This window comes from Schistocerca gregaria, chromosome 6 (genome assembly GCF_023897955.1).
Source record: "Schistocerca gregaria isolate iqSchGreg1 chromosome 6, iqSchGreg1.2, whole genome shotgun sequence".
Lineage (NCBI taxonomy): Eukaryota > Metazoa > Arthropoda > Insecta > Orthoptera > Acrididae > Schistocerca > Schistocerca gregaria.
The window spans coordinates 248128174-248146745 of NC_064925.1; the positions used below are offsets into that span (position 1 = coordinate 248128174).

The 18572-nt window shown below is 36.6% G+C and overlaps 1 protein-coding gene across 4 annotated transcripts in view; it reads right to left on the bottom strand.

The window, feature by feature from the left end:
• The window catches only part of LOC126278568 (protein unc-80 homolog), a 953735-nt gene that overhangs the window by 231472 nt on the left and 703691 nt on the right, over positions 1-18572 (bottom strand). For all 4 annotated transcript variants that reach the window (XM_049978772.1, XM_049978771.1, XM_049978773.1 and 1 more), the window contains one exon: positions 16787-17005. In XM_049978772.1, coding sequence (XP_049834729.1) covers positions 16787-17005 — 219 coding nt within the window. The remainder of the gene's footprint in view (positions 1-16786; positions 17006-18572) is intronic.

The following is an 18572-nucleotide window of genomic DNA, read 5'->3' on the forward strand; positions in this document are numbered from 1 at the left end:
GTGTGTGTGTGTGTGTGTGCGAGTGTACACCTGTCCTTTTTTCCCCCTAAGGGAAGTCTTTCCGCTCCCGGGATTGGAATGACTCCTTACCCTCTCCCTTAAAACCCACATCCTTTCGTCTTTCCCTCTCCTTCCTGAAGAAGCAACCATCGGTTGCAAAAGCTAGTAATTCTGTGTGTGTGTGTGTGTGTGTGTGTGTGTGTTTTGTTCATTGTGCCTGTCTGCCGGCGCTTTCATCATATATATATATATATATATATATATATATATATATATATATATATATATATTTTATCACTAACTTTCAGAACTGGAAATTCAATCCGGGAAGATGACAAAGCTAGATAAACAACTAAAACAAGCAATAATTACCAACATATCCCGCAATGTGTGTATTAGATTATTTTATTCCATAGTGACACACAATCCCATGCATGCCATGCATGGACTTGTGTGTGTGTGTGTGGGGGGGGGGGGGGGGGGGTATTATAACAGAACTTATAATCATGTATGTCAGTAATTTCTTTACATGTAATGTTTTATGTAAATATAGCCTTTGACTGCAAATGTAACAACTAAGAGACAGTTATCTTTGGTCATGGGCGAAGCAGGTCGAGCTTTGAAGGTGGTGGTTGATGGTCTTTGGTTCGGGAGTGTGGGTTGGAGGAGGTGGCGATACAGATGTGGTGTAAAACAATGTCTTATTTCATATTATTGTAGGAGTGTTAAATGTGAATAAATGAATTAAATAGTGATGTTCAAAAATCATGTAACGTTTGCTCTCTAAAAACCAAAATACCACGTCGCCCTACAAACCAGTTAGTCTCATCCAAACACAAAGAAAACCGCAGGAACATCACAGTGGAATCACCTCTAGACTTCACGAAGAGAACAACGCAGCCATCGATATGAGTTAAGTACCAAACTGTTCGTACTTGTTAACGACCTCGGCCTATAAATTTGAATCTCCTTTAGTGCCTGAAGTCACCATGTGGATAAAGGAGTAGGACAACTTATAGACTGTGAAAATCTTAGGAAGAGGTCTGTTAAATATGGATTATATCAAGTCCTGAGGAAGTCAAATCCAACAAGTGAGTATTTCTAGTATTGTGTATGTACATCACATCTCATGTTGAACTTTTCCATGTTTTCACCACCCTATATTAAACAGTTATAAATGTACAGTATGTTGAATCATATTATTTTTTTTTGTTCTTTTCTTTTTATACATGTAAGTTATATACACACAACACCTAAAGAAAATTATGAGTTGTTTTGTGGCAAAGATAATGTTTTGATACATCTGCATGAAAAAAAGGAAGAAATATGCTCTTCAATTTATTAATTCCTGTAACTCCACCTGTTTGTGGTGTGTAGTGTATGGACATGTCCTTGGATCAGTTGTACCAGCACTGTTGAAAAGTGTGTATCTCAACTGTACATAAAAGTCTTAAAAAAAGGTTATTAGAAAGGTAAAATTAATTCCCTTATGTAAGATGTGTGCCCCTGTTTGTTCATCATTTTACCCACCACCAAGATACAGCATTGGGAGGTTCAGAGCAGACAAGAGGAATTTGCGTGAGCAGTGGAGAAGCAATCCTGCATTGACATTGTTATAATCAGGACTCAGGACTACGCACAACAGAATTAATGTGTATCAGTACATAATGCAAATTATGAATACTGACCTTGAATGTATTGATACTGAAGGTCTATTGATATTGGTATCTGCTAAAGTACACCAAGGGTATGTGCACAGACTTATACATTACCTTCCAATTTTTTCAGCTATTATTTCCAATCAATTTCTTCCAGTTATTCAAGCAGCAATTATAATCGGTTTCCATTATTTGCCCACCCACATGTCTCACTATTTAATGGCAAATATTTAAAGGACGGCGCCAAGTGAACAGACCTTTCAACTGATCAGATATATATATTTTTTTTAGATAAATGATTGATATTATGGTTACAAGAAAGTAATGAAACTTTCATTGTATTTGTTACATGTCCGTAAGATTAGGAATCGTAAAAACATTGAAGGAGCAAATTAAAATTAAATTCTGCCTACAAATGAGATGTGCCAGGAATTGTGACTGCAGCAGTAAACGTAAGAAGCTGCTACACTGTATGTTTACATAGCCACTGTTGGCGCTGTCTCTCTGGTGGTGGATAATCTTTTTTCCTTCCAACAACTATCCTTTGCAGAAAGTGCATTTACAAAAATTTGTATAAAGTCATGATTAAGGTGCAAGATAAGTCATTAAAATTCTATAAGATTGTGGCTAATAATAATCAGGTTCATTTGTGAATATGCAGCTAAATCTACTTTAGTTGAAAATTACTGATACAGACAAATCTTAATTTTTGAAAAAAAAGAAAACATAATTTTGTTAAAAACTATGCACAGTGAAGTCAAAGAAAATGGCCATTGTTGAAAATTCATTACAAAATGAAATATGCCAAGATGTCGGAAATCTGAGCTTGGCAACAGATGAAGGTAACATGCCAACTCATGAACTTGGTGATGGCAACCAAACCAAAGACGTTGGCACCCCACTATCAAAAAATAATGAGACTGGTAATATAACTAATTGTGATGTCACTTTTATGATGCTCGATGAGACAATTTCTCTGTCCTCACCAGAAAACAATTTCTCATATAGTGGAAGTGAAGGGCGCAACAGCAAAAATTTCTTTGATTACTTGCGCACCACATTGCAAATGCAAGAGATGGAAACTGTTCATAAAAACAATGTAAATACTAGTGAGACACACAATTTGATACAACTCACGCAACAAATAACACAACAGTTTACAGAAAAACAAGAATTTCAGGAAAATGTAACACAACAATTTAAGGGTATAGGACATTAGTTTACACAGAAAAATGAGGTATTTAACGATTTTAAGAATAGTATTAGTCGACAGTTCACTGAGGTAAGCGAAACTATACACACTGAATTGTCTGACGAACAATCCGGGAAGATGACAAAGCTAGATAAACAACTAAAACAAGCAATAATTACCAACATATCCCGCAATGTAAACACATTAATGGAAAGAGTATCATCTGTAGATGATAAACAGGAACAATTAGCAGGTGAGTTACAAAACCTCAGTGAAGCATATTCCCAGACTCAGGAGATACAATTCAAAGTGGATGCATCGATAAAAAATGTGATGAATGCAGTCAGCGAGCTGCAAGATGCATGCAAAAAATTACCTACAGAACTACAAAGGTAAAGTCTAAGAGCAGAACAGTTAAGTTTAGAGTCAAAATTTGCCAAAGACAGAGTGACAAGATATGTACAGATGTAAAGGAAATAACTGAAAAAGCTGAAGATGGGATTTTGGATACGGGCTGCACTCTTGCTGAAAAGGTAGTATCAGAGAGTAAAATTTATGTAGATACAATAGAAGAAGCTCTAAAAGAGAAACAAAGTCAGTTTCTAGCTAAAATAGATTTAAGTTTAAAGGGAGCAGAGGAAAGGTTATGATGCAGTATTGTCAAAACTACTGACATTCCAAAACAACATTTGACATAAAACAAACCGATGCTTTTAGAGAAGTTACACACTTTCACTGGTTACCCACAATACATGGATAGCCCGTCAAAGGAAAATAGCAAAGGTTGCAGAATGCAACAACACTTGCCACAGCTGTACCTATCGAGCAAGCACAATTGCCATGTGCTACGCCACAAGCGAACACAATCAAGCCTGTCACTGACAATGTGGCATATTGGTCAACATTATTTGCAGATGAGGGATTACTTAGGTATTGACAATTTCTGGTATTTACCACTGAAGGGAATGGACAGATGCTGAATAATGTGCAAAGGCAAAGAGAATTTCAGCTGAGAGCCTCACAGGATACTAATTGGCATAATCAAACACCTGCCAACATTACACAAAAACTTGTTAGCATTCTGGAACATGACACCGAATACTTTCTACCTGTACTGGACTCAATAGATTTGATGTACAAAGAGAGACCAGTAGTACAATTCAAGCCCATTAATGCACAGTTAGTGCCACAGAGATTTATGCACCAACAAGTGAACAACTGAATCGTAGTACAACACAGATGGCAACCTTACCCCACACAGACCTATGGTAATGGTAACAGCAATCACAAAGGCAATGAAGAAAGCCATAAATTGAAGGGTGGATATAAAAGAAATAGGTAAAAATTTAACAAAAGTAACTGCAACGGGTAAGTAGCGTATGGCCAGCCTGTAAAATATTTACAGACACAAGCTACTGGAAATAATCGACTGATCACTTGGCAAACACAAAACAATACCAGACAGCCAAATAATCCACAGACAATGAAATCTGGCCAGCAAAGTAATGCACATCTGCCGAATAATGTGCAAAGGCAAAGAGAATTTCAGTCGAGAGCCTCACAGGATACTAATTGGCGTAATCAAACACCAACAGTCTGTATAGTAGAAGTTACACCTAACCCAGAGACCGATGCTACCTCGACAAAGGAAAACTTGAACTGGTCATGATAGGCTCCCGTTCTATGACCTTGAAGGAGAGAGGGGGCATGAGCTTGATTGACACTTGCTTTATCAGATACAATCATGGCAGTGATGTGAAAGATGAGGGTACACAAGAAAACTTGACAGAGGGCACGGTACAAGCTGCTATTAAACCCAAAATATTTGACCTTGATGTACCCATTGTGCTTGACACAGGTGCAGAGGGCACGGTATTAGCTACTATTAAACCCAAAATATTTGACCTTGATGTACCCACTGTGCTTGACACAGGTGCTACAACTTATTTGATGTTGCAGGTATTCTTTCAGGAACTGAAGAAATATGGGCATATATCCTCACTGACAGTGAGAAACTGCATTGTTACAAACCATCACTGGTGAGAAATAGAAAGAAGTCAAAATACAAGCCTTAATTCCCGGCCAATTAGGACAGTTTTCTGCACGATGTAATTTTTGACAGTAGATAAATTAATGGTTGGTTGTTTAATTGGTATGGATACATTAAGGACATATCAAGTACAAATTGATATAGGAAAGGCCAATGCCATTTTACTGTAAATAACCTATTATTTGCAGTAGATCTAATCAGGGGAAGTACTAATAGATGTAAAACTGGTTTTACTCATGACTTTGAGGTTCAATTGGTAAATCTCAGAATTATGTTTGTCAACACATACAATAAGAAGCAGTTGGCTGCAGAAGAGGTAAATGTCAACACAATATACACAAAAGTAAGTGAATCGAAATGCTTGTCTCAAGAGCAGCAAGCAGAACTTAGGGAACTGATACTTGCTTATATACATGTATCTGAAAAAAGACCAAGTATCATTAAGGATTTTGGCTACAAAATGGCAGTATATCCACATGAAACTTTTTGTTCTACCTCATACACTATACCATGGACAAAGAGGGAAGCAGTACGAAAAGAGATTAACAGGATGCTTGAATGGGGCATTTTCCTCTTATTGTAGTCCTGTTTTGGCCGTTAGTAAGCCATATGGCAAGGTGTGATTGGTTCTTGATGCACTTAACATTAATAAGATTATTGTACCTGTCCGGACATGTCCAGACAATTTAGAGGAACAGCTTATGAAATTCTATGATGCTAAATTTCTTCTTCTCTGGTCCTCATATTGGCAAATAAAACTACATGAAGAAATTGGGAAGTATACCACCTTCGTAAGTGGGGGCAAGAGCTTTGAATTTCAAGCATTACCATTTGAACTGAACATAAGAGCAGGCGCATTTATCTTTGCACCGGACAAAGTGCTAGGGCCCAAACTTTTGAGTAAGGTAACAGTATATGTGGACAACCTTTCAGTCACCACACCCACTTTGACAGAACACTTAACATTAACTGAACAAGTATTGAGCTCCTTTTTTGAATAAGGAGTAACAGCAAATCTCAAGAAATCTAATTTCAGACAATAAAAGGTAAAATTTTTAGGACGGAGATCTCTTTGGAAGACATACTGCCAGAGTCTAAAAAACATGATGCCATTAGGAACGGTCCTATTCCTCAAAACAAGAGGCAATTAAAGGCACACTTAGGCCTAATCTGATTTTTTAGGAAATTCATCCCTAACCAACTTATGAACCGTCATGCTTTACTCAATCTTCTTCAGAAAAACTGACCTTGGTTATGGGACAAGCAATATCAAAACAATTTCAAGAACATCAAGCAAGACTTATTAAATGCTAATATTTTATCTCAACCAGACATGAAGAAGGATTTTTGTTTATGCACTGACATGTCTTCTCAAGGTATACATGCATGCATTTTTCAAATGGTAGAAGAAGAGGGAAAACTCCCTAAAGTAATTAGCCTCACCAGTCGCAAGTTCTCTGAAGCTGAATGTTCATATTCAGTTACGGAGTTAGAGGGTTTGGTTGTAATTTGGTCCTTTAAAAAGTTTGAATATTTCCCTTGGGGTAAACACACAAAAGTATACTGTGACCATCAGTTCCTATCAGTTTTGTTAACTTGCAAATTGCTACGCCGATGGGTAGCCAGGTGGTGTATGTAGCTTCAAGAATCCGATTTTGAAATAGTGTACATGAAAAGAAACCAGAACATAATAGCTGATGCTCTTTCTCAGTTACCATAAAGCTTAGAGGAATCTGACAGTCTTTTTGAGGTGAAATAAGAGCTATGTTTGAAGGAAGACAAAACACTCCAACCATACTACATCCAAATGTGTAAACACATGGAGCAATTACAGCAGGAAGACACATGCTGGAGTAAAGTAAGAGCAAAACTTATGCAAAATGGTGATGAAAAGTTAAAAAGTTTTTTTTACTATTTAATAAGTTGTCCTGTTCCATAAGAACCATCCTGAACAAGAACAATGGTTGTGTGTGCCAGAGGAATATGTGGATGTTTTTATCTTATACACAAACAATACTTGGGGACACTATGCCAGTGCAAAATGCATTGACAAAATAGGTAAATATTGTTATTTCCCCAACATTAGACAAAGTGTAGTACAGGTGGCAAGAAAATTTACTGTCAGCCAGAAAGAAAAACAGTCTAACAACTCCAAAAAGATAGAACTACATCCGATTGTGGCTTAAAAAAAACCTCTAGAAAAGATATCATTGGATGGGCTGGACCTGTACAGAACATTACAGCCAGTTCAATTATAAGACGAATCAAAGAGGATTACCTTGCAAGAGAAGGAAAACCAGAAGTAATGTTAACATATAACGTGTAATATTTTGTTGGATGTAAATGAGAGAGAGTTTTTAGATTCCAACCTAATCAAACAAATTTTAGTATCCAAATTTCATCCCAAAGTATCCCCCATAGAAAGGTTGTTTAAGGAATTCAACAGGTTTGTGAGGACCTTTATACCTCATAAACATACCAAGTGGATTGAATATGTCACTCCCTTCTTACGAGTTGTTAACAACTTTCCTCATACATCAACTGGATTTACACCAAATTAGCTGATGTTCAATTGCAAACAAGTAGACGAGTGACAGAAACCTTTGCCCAAGATACCAATGTAAGAATTATCACCGGATGATAAAATACGACAAGCAGTAATCAACCTTGAAACATGGGCTAAATATAGGAAATGAATTTATGACAGAAAGCTGAAATGTACAACACAATTTTATATAGGACAAAAGGTGTCACTTAGAATACATCCCAAGTCCACAAATATTGGAAAACTGAACTGTAAGTGGCAATTACTATACACTGTACAATACATAATTACTAAAATTCCCTACCCGGGAGCATAAAAATTGGCACACATGAACATGGGTAAAGTCAAGGACCTTTACCCACACAAAGATTGGAGAACATTTATATATTGGAGGGCTGTATATCCTCTAAGTTGTATACATGTATAATAATTTTATATTTAGGACGCTGGAAAGTTAAATTCCAGAATTTATGTTGTTAGAGATAAGGAAAAATTTTGTTTGTGTTTTTTTCTTATTGTCAAATGTGTAAACAATAAAATGAGTGATTCTAAATACCACACTTTGCCTTGTGCATAGCCCAGTTGTAAACAAATAAATGAACTTGTGAAATGCCCATTAGCATGCAATGCAATACACAACCGGTATCAGAGTGATGCAGTGCGTGCACATTGAGGAACCAGCTAGTCAACAAACTGCAAGCACGTGAGCTCCAGACAGGCACAGCTGGGAGTGTTAGAGCGCACAAAACAAATAAGCCTGATGAGCTACAGCCTGCAATTGCATTTGTAAAGCTTACTGAATAAACAGGGACATAGAACATTAAGGGAGAGTCTATGCTACAACTATGACTATCTATACAATATGCACATACAAAGATAAGCTAAGGGATTATGTACATGGGAAAGGAGTGATAAACTACGAGATACTTACTTAAGCTACGCTACTATATGCATTATATTCATATATGTACTATATTTACAAATTTAAGTACTGAAAGTGCACACACTAATTATACTTGATGGACCAGAAAAGTACATTATAAGTGGCAAACTGAATAAGAGGTCGCACCATGCCTATAATACAATTTATTTTTCAGATTTATGAGGTAAGTAGAGACACACACATGACAGTAAATAATTTTTGTGATAGCACAACTGCACACTGAAATGAATTAATACTTGGTTGAATATACAAAAAAGGTATTAGAAGCCATTGACCCACTATATACTTATCTATGAAGATTCAGTTTTAAGTTAGTATTACATCTATACATCTGTATACATCTATAACGTATAACCATTATAGAGTCTTAGGTACTGTATAAACATAAGAAAGGACCACACCACAAGTAAATATAGTTATAAGTTTATGATACATATGAATGTGATAGTGTGAAAGTATGTGAAGAAGAAAACAGTTGCAGTACATCACATATCATGATGCTGAACTAAGGTTGATTACTACTAAATAATCAAGGGATCGCAACCTAACTGCTGTGAGTGTCAACTACACGTGGAAGCATCAAACACCTGAATTACATTGAAATTTTTATGCATGTTTGTTACTTATGTAAACACTGTTTTATGTTCATTGTTCGTAGCATATTGTATAGATGATACAACTCTGTATACGTCAGCACATGGAATGGTTGTCTTTTATACAATGAACATAACAAGTAAATACTGAGGTGCACTTTCAAACACTGGATAAGTATCTGATATGACTGGTATCATCAGATTTGAGTTTTGTTTATAAACAATAATTTATTTTGCTCTTGGGATCATAGTTAAGTCTCAATGAGACGTAACTGAGCACATAAATGCCCTTCCACGGAATTTCCTCAACTCTGTCCTGTGTAGATCCTTCCTGGAGAATACTAAAGCTAGGCAAGGCTAAGTGAAGATATCAAAGTGGTGTATAGTATCTATTGTGGTGACTATTGTTAACTTCTTGAATTGGAATTGATAAATATGCTCCAAAAAGAAGTCATTGTAAATTAAAATAAAATGTATGCCAATCTTTGCCGTAAATGAATACAGAATCTATTATTGTAGGAATGTTATATGAAAAATGTATAACCAAATGAGAGTAAAACATGTACTCATATAATTGGAATTGAATAATGTAACAAAAATGAAAACAAAATGACAAGCAGTGACACTATGTATAAAAAGAGGAGAAAATATGTTCAGAGTGCAATGTATATAAGTGACGATAACGGAATGTCAGAAAATGAATAGAATAAGTGTATTTCACAACTGTATTTGTATTTTATTATGTTATGTGTATAGTATGTGGAAAGGACACTACAGAAACTTTATGCAATGTAACTGTACAAAAGTGCTCAAAAACAAAGTGCAAAAACATATGAAACCTGGCTACAATGTGTCCACTGTGCATGTGATAAAACAATATGTGGGTGTGCTCATGATTAATTAAGAATGGAACTACTCCACATAACATGAATTTTCTGTGCTAGGCTTTATATATGTATGTGTCAAAAAAAGCTGACATGCCCATATAAATTGATAACCATTCAGGATAACTCCAATGGTAAAAAATAAAGGCTATGCTCATACTAGTCAAGATTATCAATGCTCAAAAAGGAAAATAAGCTCAGACACTGTGCATCTGCATATGACGTCAGTGCACAGTGGGAGGCAAATATATTGAATCACATTTTTTTTCATTCTTTTCTTTTTATTCAGGTAAGCTATACACACACACCACCTAAGAAGGGTGTGTACGTGGACAAGGAAAAAAAATCCCAGGTTTTTCCCGGTTAAAAATAAGCTTTCTCCCGGATGAAAATACACTTTTTCCACATTAAGTGACAGTATCCTTTTTCTCGGAACTGTAAAATTTATCAATCCTTTGAATGGTTAAGGTTTTATACACTGGTGTAGAATTTTCCGGCCTTTAGAAATCGAAACTCAGGGAAAAAAATATGTTTTGGAAAGATGTCTGATGTGCAGCAACATGTACATTGCATATTTTTGTAGTACCAAGATATAAATTCGAATTCCACCAAACACTTCATGTTACTTTCGGCAGCATTGAAATCAAGTTTGCAATGCGCTTTTGTAAGCCAGTCATAGTTCATGTCACATGACCTCGCCAGCCTATGACAGTGGCTATTCAGAGCATAGGACACGTTATGTAGTCAGCCAATAGCAACATCACTGTTAAGTAGCACAAACATACAGATAGGAAAAATTAATGCTTTAAATTAATGTACATAGTGTTTCTACAAGAAAAGAAAAGTTGCACATATAATATTGATCTCAAAGATTAATAAGCTGCAAGAGAAGCTAGGCTTTCAGGCTTTTATTATTATTTTTTTTAATGTTGATTTTTTTGCACAGTTTCCACTTTAAAATATATCACACAAATGTTCCCGTAAAATTTTTAACAATGACATAAATGTCTTATCTTCTTGGGTCAAAATTATTCTAAATGGTTGTCCTCAAAGAGTTGTTTTTTAAATGAGAGTAAAACACTCTGTGATTTAAGAAATTCATCATGCATTCTTGAAATAATTGTTCATCTTGTGTAAAAGGAAATTTACTTTGAAAGTAATGCTTTTCAAACAACAGTTCGCAATATTTTCCTGCAACCTATTTAATAGGTTCATTCCAGTAATTGCCAGAGTGTGTCAGATAACAGAGGTGTTACCGCACTTGTGCAGCTACGATGACACAGGAAGCCCATATGTTTGTATGTGTAAAACATTAAAAGATCTTACATTATGTCATACAAGAAACAAGACATTAGAGGATACCCAAGAGCAACAGAATTTCATGAAACATACTAAAATTCGTCTTAAGTGCACATTCATATGTCTAGATTCGGATGTAAATTTTCTTGTAGTACCAGTACTGTATTTTCTCATGTTTGGTTCTATATTATTGCCTACTGGCATAGGAGCTAGATGAAAACGTGCACTTGAAAGAAATGCATTGAATAGTTGAAACTAGCCAATAGTGCAGAATTAAACACTTTGTTTCGAATAAATTGACTAATCAAAGCCAAAGTTCTTCAGCAAACTGACAAAAATAACTTCATTGTTCTGCAGGGCGATTAATGCTAGACTGTCAGAAAGGTGGAAATAAAATCAAATCTGAAAGTAACAACATAATTTATCCTACTGTAATTATGTGAATGTATTTTAATTCACTTGATAGGTCCCAGCCAAAGAAATTAATTTTGTTTTCATTTGACGTGAGAGCAACACACAAAGAGGATACAGCAAAATCACTAAACGTAAACATGGGTCATGTGCAGACTACCCACCTCCCCACTAGAACTCAGACTGCTCTGTGCATCAGTCCCCGATCTATGATATTTCCGAAGCAGGGCAATACTAGATAGTGGCACCGCCCCCCCCCCCCCCCCCTCTCTCAAGTGTTTGATGCAAGATGTCAAAAATTTTAAAAAAATATTTAAGACTGGTATGTTTACTCAATCTGATTATGTGTATTTTCTCACTGTCTGCTAGATAAAATGAAACAGACCTACCTAAAATTGCAGCAATTTTAACACATGCCAAATAAACTGTTTTGGCACAAATAGTAATTTTTATAACAGGACATAATATAATTCACGAAGTACCAATCTCTAATGCCTATAAGGTCTACTACAAGCAAAAGGTTATGTATTAGGAAACAGATTCACATTTCATTCACACGCTCTAGTTTCTGAAGCATGGGATCGAAAAGTGATAGTACGAAATTTTTATATAAATTTGGAATTATCATATTCTTCCATAATTTGTGTGATGTCCCCATTTCTTCTCCATCCCTGTTCTAACAAATGATCTTCTCATCACTAATTCTGTAACTATTCCTGCCAGTGTCAAAAGTTGTTTTCCGGTTAACGTCAGAAACCCTGCCGCAATCACTGGTTTAGTTACCCCACATTTATTCTCTGGTTAAGCATTATTACATGTTCATACAGTGGAATTTCCGTGCTACTCCCAGAATAGATCTTTAGCAGCTGCTAGCTGGGGACCATACAACTGGCCCTTACTAGTGTAGCGGTCTGACCAAACATTTGTCAAAATTTCATTTTCTTAGGTACACTGAGAAGATAATACATAATATTTCTTACCTGTTGTTAGTGTTAGTTGTTTATTTCTACTCTGGTGGTCTGAATCTAAGGATTTTGCTAGTAATTATTACAATGCTAATCATTCGAAACCATCAACCACATTGGCATTTACCCATTCACCTTTATTCCACTCAGCTCATAGAGCTCCATCCCCTTTCGTCTGCAGGAAAGTTTATTTCTAGATGCCATAGGGATTCCCTTGGCAGAGACATCACGTACAGTATGCATGCATTCAAAAATAAACTTATGATTCATTCAGAAATCAACATAGCATTTGTTCAAAAATGTTCAAAAACCAACAGGAATGCATTTCAAATCCATATGAATAATCGATAGATCAACATGTGCTGGATGATAGGCGGTTTGTGAAACAAGGCCTTTTTCTCGAGAATATAAATTTGGTTTGGTGACCCCCTCCCCCCAGCCAACCAGAAATTGCCACCCGGGGCAGATCCTCGGTTTGCCAACTACCCCTTTGATCCGACCTGTTGCCCATGCCCATGCATGAATCTGGCAGCTTAGACATGCCAGTAGCATCTGGCTGCTTGCTGCTATTGCTTATACAGCTAACTGCCACACTTCTGAAGCCAAAAGCAGGAGAAGATACTACTCATGCAATTTTACAGCGCATGCACATGAGCTCACTCGCAACTGCTCAAATGAATCTACTGAAAGCAGTTGTGACGTCACGCTCATTGGAGGCAATTTGTTGTTATGAAGCGTTACATAGTCTTCCTAAAGCCGTTGACACAATTTGTCATTGGCAGGCGCTTGTAGGAGCACTGTGTCTCTCCGCAGTGGTGTATGATTGTTAGCCGCATGTGTCGTATGCCGCAGTGCATATACCGAAATGGAACTCAGTGAAATACAAGTTATTAATTCATTGAATATTCAAAAATATATTAAAAACAAAGATTCCAAGACTTATCAAGCAAATTGAGTAATCTACGATGAGTTAAATTCCTCATCTGCATTTTTCTGTCTGTATGTGAAGACTAAGCCCAGGAACCATTGTAGTGATTTTGATATGGTTTTCACTATTAAATAGACTGATTCATGAGGAATGTGTATATATAACTTATAACTATTTCCTGCAAAGTGGCTGAGCTATGATGGTATCTGCTGGTTACGCTGTGCCTCACGGGGTTGTGCTGCTTAAACTGTTTAAGTTATGAATTAGGAGCTAATATTCAGTTGCTTAATATTGTTTTCTGAATTGAATCATATCTCTACACATTGTTAGCTGACCTCTTCTTACCTGCATATACAAGCCGTAGCATAGTGCTTAAATAGGATTTGACTAAATGCAGTGATCTATCTCCAATGTCATAATATTCTAATTTTTTATCATTATGTTGTGTGACATTGAGTCAAGTGCTCTGCTTAAATCACTAACTGCTCCATACATAGATAATCTTTTTCCATAACCTTTATAAATATTATTCATCTAAGCTGCAATTGTTTTTACAGTTGGTATGTGAGAATTCAAACAGTAGTTCATTAAACATTTTATTGCTTTCAAAATAGTTATCTATCTGTTTATGCTTGTAACATTGTATTATCTTTGATGTGGCTGGTATTACTGAAATGGTTTGCAGGTAATTGGGAGTTTTTATCACTTTTTTATACACAGGCTATGTTAACTGGCAATTTAAGACAATCTGGAAAAATTTCTTCATTTAGTATATGTTTGACAGTGAAAGAAGTGGCATTTTGATTTTCTTTGTTATATTCTTTCTGATGAAATAACTGGTACTGTGGTAAACAAATTAACAGTGTAGGGACCTGAATCAAAGTTAGCTTAAATAAGTTGTAGTGGTGAAATAACAGAAGTTCTCAGGGATGAAATTATGAGTCTGCATTAATGTAATAACTTTCAAACCATATTCTTCTGTTTATATCAGGAAGGCTGTACAAGAGAGCTGATAAAATGTCAAGTACACTCCTGTAAGTTCCAAGATGCCAAGTGCAATGTGAAAGGTAGGAGCTAAGTCTCACATTGGCTTGAAGCAATTAAAAACAGACTGTGGCAGTGAGGACAGATTGCACAGGAAACTCAGATGGTTCTGATCAATATTAAATTCAGAATGACAACTGAGGTTGAGACAGCGATTATGGGTAAGCGAACATGTTCTTTCATGTGAATGACAGTTGACTAGCTCATGTGAGGTAATGTCCCCACCACATGTTATCACTAGGTTTATAGTTAACATACTTTTTGTCTCACACAGCCATACTGTCATACCTTTCCTAGTCTGAAACTCAATAAAATTTGCAAAACACAGTGACAAACGAAACTTACATAAACACAGGATTGAGGGTGACTACCTACTGGCAGAAACCCTTAATGTCTGTTAAAATCTCTGTAATGAGATATGTCACAATGAAACAAGTATCAAACTATTTGTAGTATCAGCAGGAAAACTTAGTTCAGAAAACTGATAAAATTAAAATCCATGGAAAGTGACATGCTTACTTCCATGAAGCAAAATTTCAAGCACTACCACCAGAAACATTTAGAAGTTGAAAATAAAAATTACTATTCCTAGCTTTTAGAATTGCTCATGGAGAAGTGAAGGTTATACTGGGGATGGTCAGAAGGGATGAGCCACTCATGCAGACAATATTGTGAGTGGGATCCACCTGTTGTGAGGGCAAGAGGAGGCAAAGATGAAGGAAGGATATCAGAAAGACTAGCTTGTCAAAGATAGTACATTTATAAGCATGATGCTAGCTTCAGTTCAGAGATGATATAAGGTACAGAGAGAGAAGTAAAGAGGATTTCAAGATAAATATAAATGAAAAACATATTAAATACTGTAATTATGACAGGAGAGGGAGAGGGAGAGGGAGAGGGAGAGAGAGAGAGAGAGAGAGAGAGAGAGAGAGAGAGAGAAGGAAGGAGGAGGAAGGGAAAGAAAGGGGGAAGAAGAGAGGGAGGGAAGAAAATATGAATACAAGAAAGTAATTGATTAAATCATACATAATGAGATTCTACCTTGGAAAAAGGAGAGAGGTGAGTGAGGTGCTGTTAATGGAAGTTAAGACCAGGAAGATGATGTGTTATGAACATTGGTGGAAAGCAAGTTTCTATTTCTGAAGTTAGTATTAAATGGGAGGATCCAAATGGTCACTGTGATGTAGCTGGCATTCAGGTCCTATGACTCATGTAGAGCATGCTCAACAATTAGATACTAGGTGTCTCCCAAGTGGACAGTTCTTTTGTGTCTATTTTGTATATATATACAGTTTAGTGGAGTTATTCCCATGTATAAAACCATCCAGTGGTTGGTAAGAAACATGTTAGGTTTCACATGCTGCTCTATCTTTGGTGTTGTTTGATTTACCATTGCTGGAGCTGGAGTAAGGGTCTGTGTGTGGGTTCATGGGGCAGGTTTTACAATGTGTCCATTTCATTACTTACTCAATTACTTTTTTATCTTTACCTACCCCCCCCCTCCCCCCCCATCCCTTCCTCTTCCCATTAACTCTGGGTCATTAATTGTATTATTCTTTCAATTTTTTATTTCACTTCCTCTTTAAGCTATCTTTACTTCTCATTTCTCACCTTCTATCATCTCTGAACTGAAGTTGGCACATGCTTAAAACTGTATTATGTTTGACATACTTTTTGTGATGCAGTCTTCTTCATCAATGTCTGACCTTGTCCTTGCAAACCAATGGGACCCTCTCAACAAAATTTTATAGTAACGCATGCTGCATAAGATACTGCAAGAAATTTTTGATACTATACCAAGCACAAATTTGCATGCACTGCCTTAGTTTTGGCAGGACAAATTATTTCACAAAAAATTGCTAAACAATGGTATACGATGTTACTTCTGCAATATCATCTTAAAATTATGGTTTCAGTATCCCAATTACTCAGCATAACACTATACATAGAGGAAAGATTAAGATTTTCATGCAATACACTTAAATATTCAGTTTACTGAAATGTCTATTTTAATATAACATACATTCAGCATTTAAATCTGACATGATGGGTTCTATATTATGTCATTTAGTTTGATCCTATTGACTACAGTGTGCTAAAACAGTTGAAAAATGGCTCAAATGGCACTTCACCTGATGTTATGTCACACAAACTTAATGATGGACTACAGCACCAAATGCAAAATATTTTCTTACTACTTAGACATCGAGACCCCTGGTAATTTAAGGATATGAAGAATAAATTAAGGTTTTGGACTTAATTTTAAGAACTTACAAGCATCTGATGGCCCCGAACAGAATCTGCAGCATATGCTACTACCATCACACATAAAGAAATGCAGTCCAAAACTGTGACCATTTCATTTTCATCATGGTAGCAGAAGTCAATAGCTTTTAAGGGTTGCTCCTCTTTCACAAGCTCTGCAATACTTAGTGGATCTGGTGATGGAGTTTCCAAACTAAGAAGAAGGTTGAAGAGGCAGCTTGATGGAACCTGTTAGTAGAGGCAAGAAAGTAGTACTTAAAATAACATGTCAAATCAGTGATAGGCACAGAAAAAAATAGTGCATCACACAACATTTAAACTATGTTTGAAATATGGCAGGGAATAAATGAAATCCATCATGTATATCATTCTCTAATGTCTCCTTCAGGCACCTGAGTAAACTAGGCCATTGCTCATGCCAAAGTTGAATGGGCCTTAATAGTTTTCTTACTGAACTAGCATTGCAGGAGGAATCAAAGGGAGCTGGCAAACAGAAACTTTCCAGCAAACTGTGGTGTAACTCAGTAGCCCAACTGCTAAGAATGTTGCTCATAGAAGCTTAAGTTTGCAGTTCAGCCCACATTTTATTCTTACTGGAAGATTCATGGTCAGCAATGCATCAATTCCTGTCCCTTAGTCTGCGAAATATGATATCAGTTCTAAAGTAGTGTTCCATGCAGTTTGTAGTGGATCCGTAATTTGATAATGACTATTCAATGAAACATCATCAATATGGGCTCACGTACCCTTGATAACTGTATGACACAAAGCTTTATCCATCACCTAGGCCTGACAACACCGACATTGGACTGTTGATGACTGCGAACATGTGCCTAGTGGGGTGAGTCTTGTTTCAACCTGTATTGAGCAGACGGACATGTGCGGGTATGGAGACAACCTCATGAATCCACAGATTCTGTATGTCAGCAGGTGACTGTTCAATGTTATGGAGGCTCTGTAATGGTGTGGTGCATGTGCAATTGGAGTGATATTATGTCTAGATACACCTCTGAAGGTGACATGTACATAAGCATTTTGTCTGACCACCTGCATACATTCATATCCATTGTGCTTTCTGATGGACTTGGACAATTCCAGCAAGCCAATGCAACACCCCACAAGTCCAGAAACGCTACAGAGTGGCTCCAGTAACCCTCTTTTGAGTTTAAACTCTTCCTCTGGCCACAAAACTCCACAGATGTGAAAATTATTGAGCATATCTGGGATGCCTTGCAAACATGCTGTTCAAAAGACAGCTCCACCCCATCATACTCTTATGGATTTATGGACAGTCCTGGAGGATTCATGGTGTCAATACCCCCCCAGCACTACTTCAGACATTAGTTGAGTCCATGCCACATCATGCTGTGGCACTTCTGCAAGCTTGCGGGGGCACTACATGATATTAGGCATGTGTACCCCAGTTTCTTCGGCTCTTCAATGCAATAGATAATAAAATAACATGAGTGAATGGGACAAGTTTATTTCCAGACAAGACAAATAGTGCAAACTATTAATATTAGCATAGTTTTGCAAACATGTTTGATGTAAGGCAGATGGAAAACTTAAGAGGGTAAGAGTTCAAATTAAATGTAATTACTCTGTACTAAGCAACCAAAAAATCATTGAAACCTGATAGCATTTTTTTTAGTTAGTGGTAGGTTCTTGCTTAGAAAAATTGTACAAGTTGCAGCTTAAGTTTTTTACAGTCAATAGCTCCATCTGTTAGCAGCACACAGGAGGTGTAATTGGGAGTTACACCACTAGACATGTACCTCTAATCCAGTTTGTTATA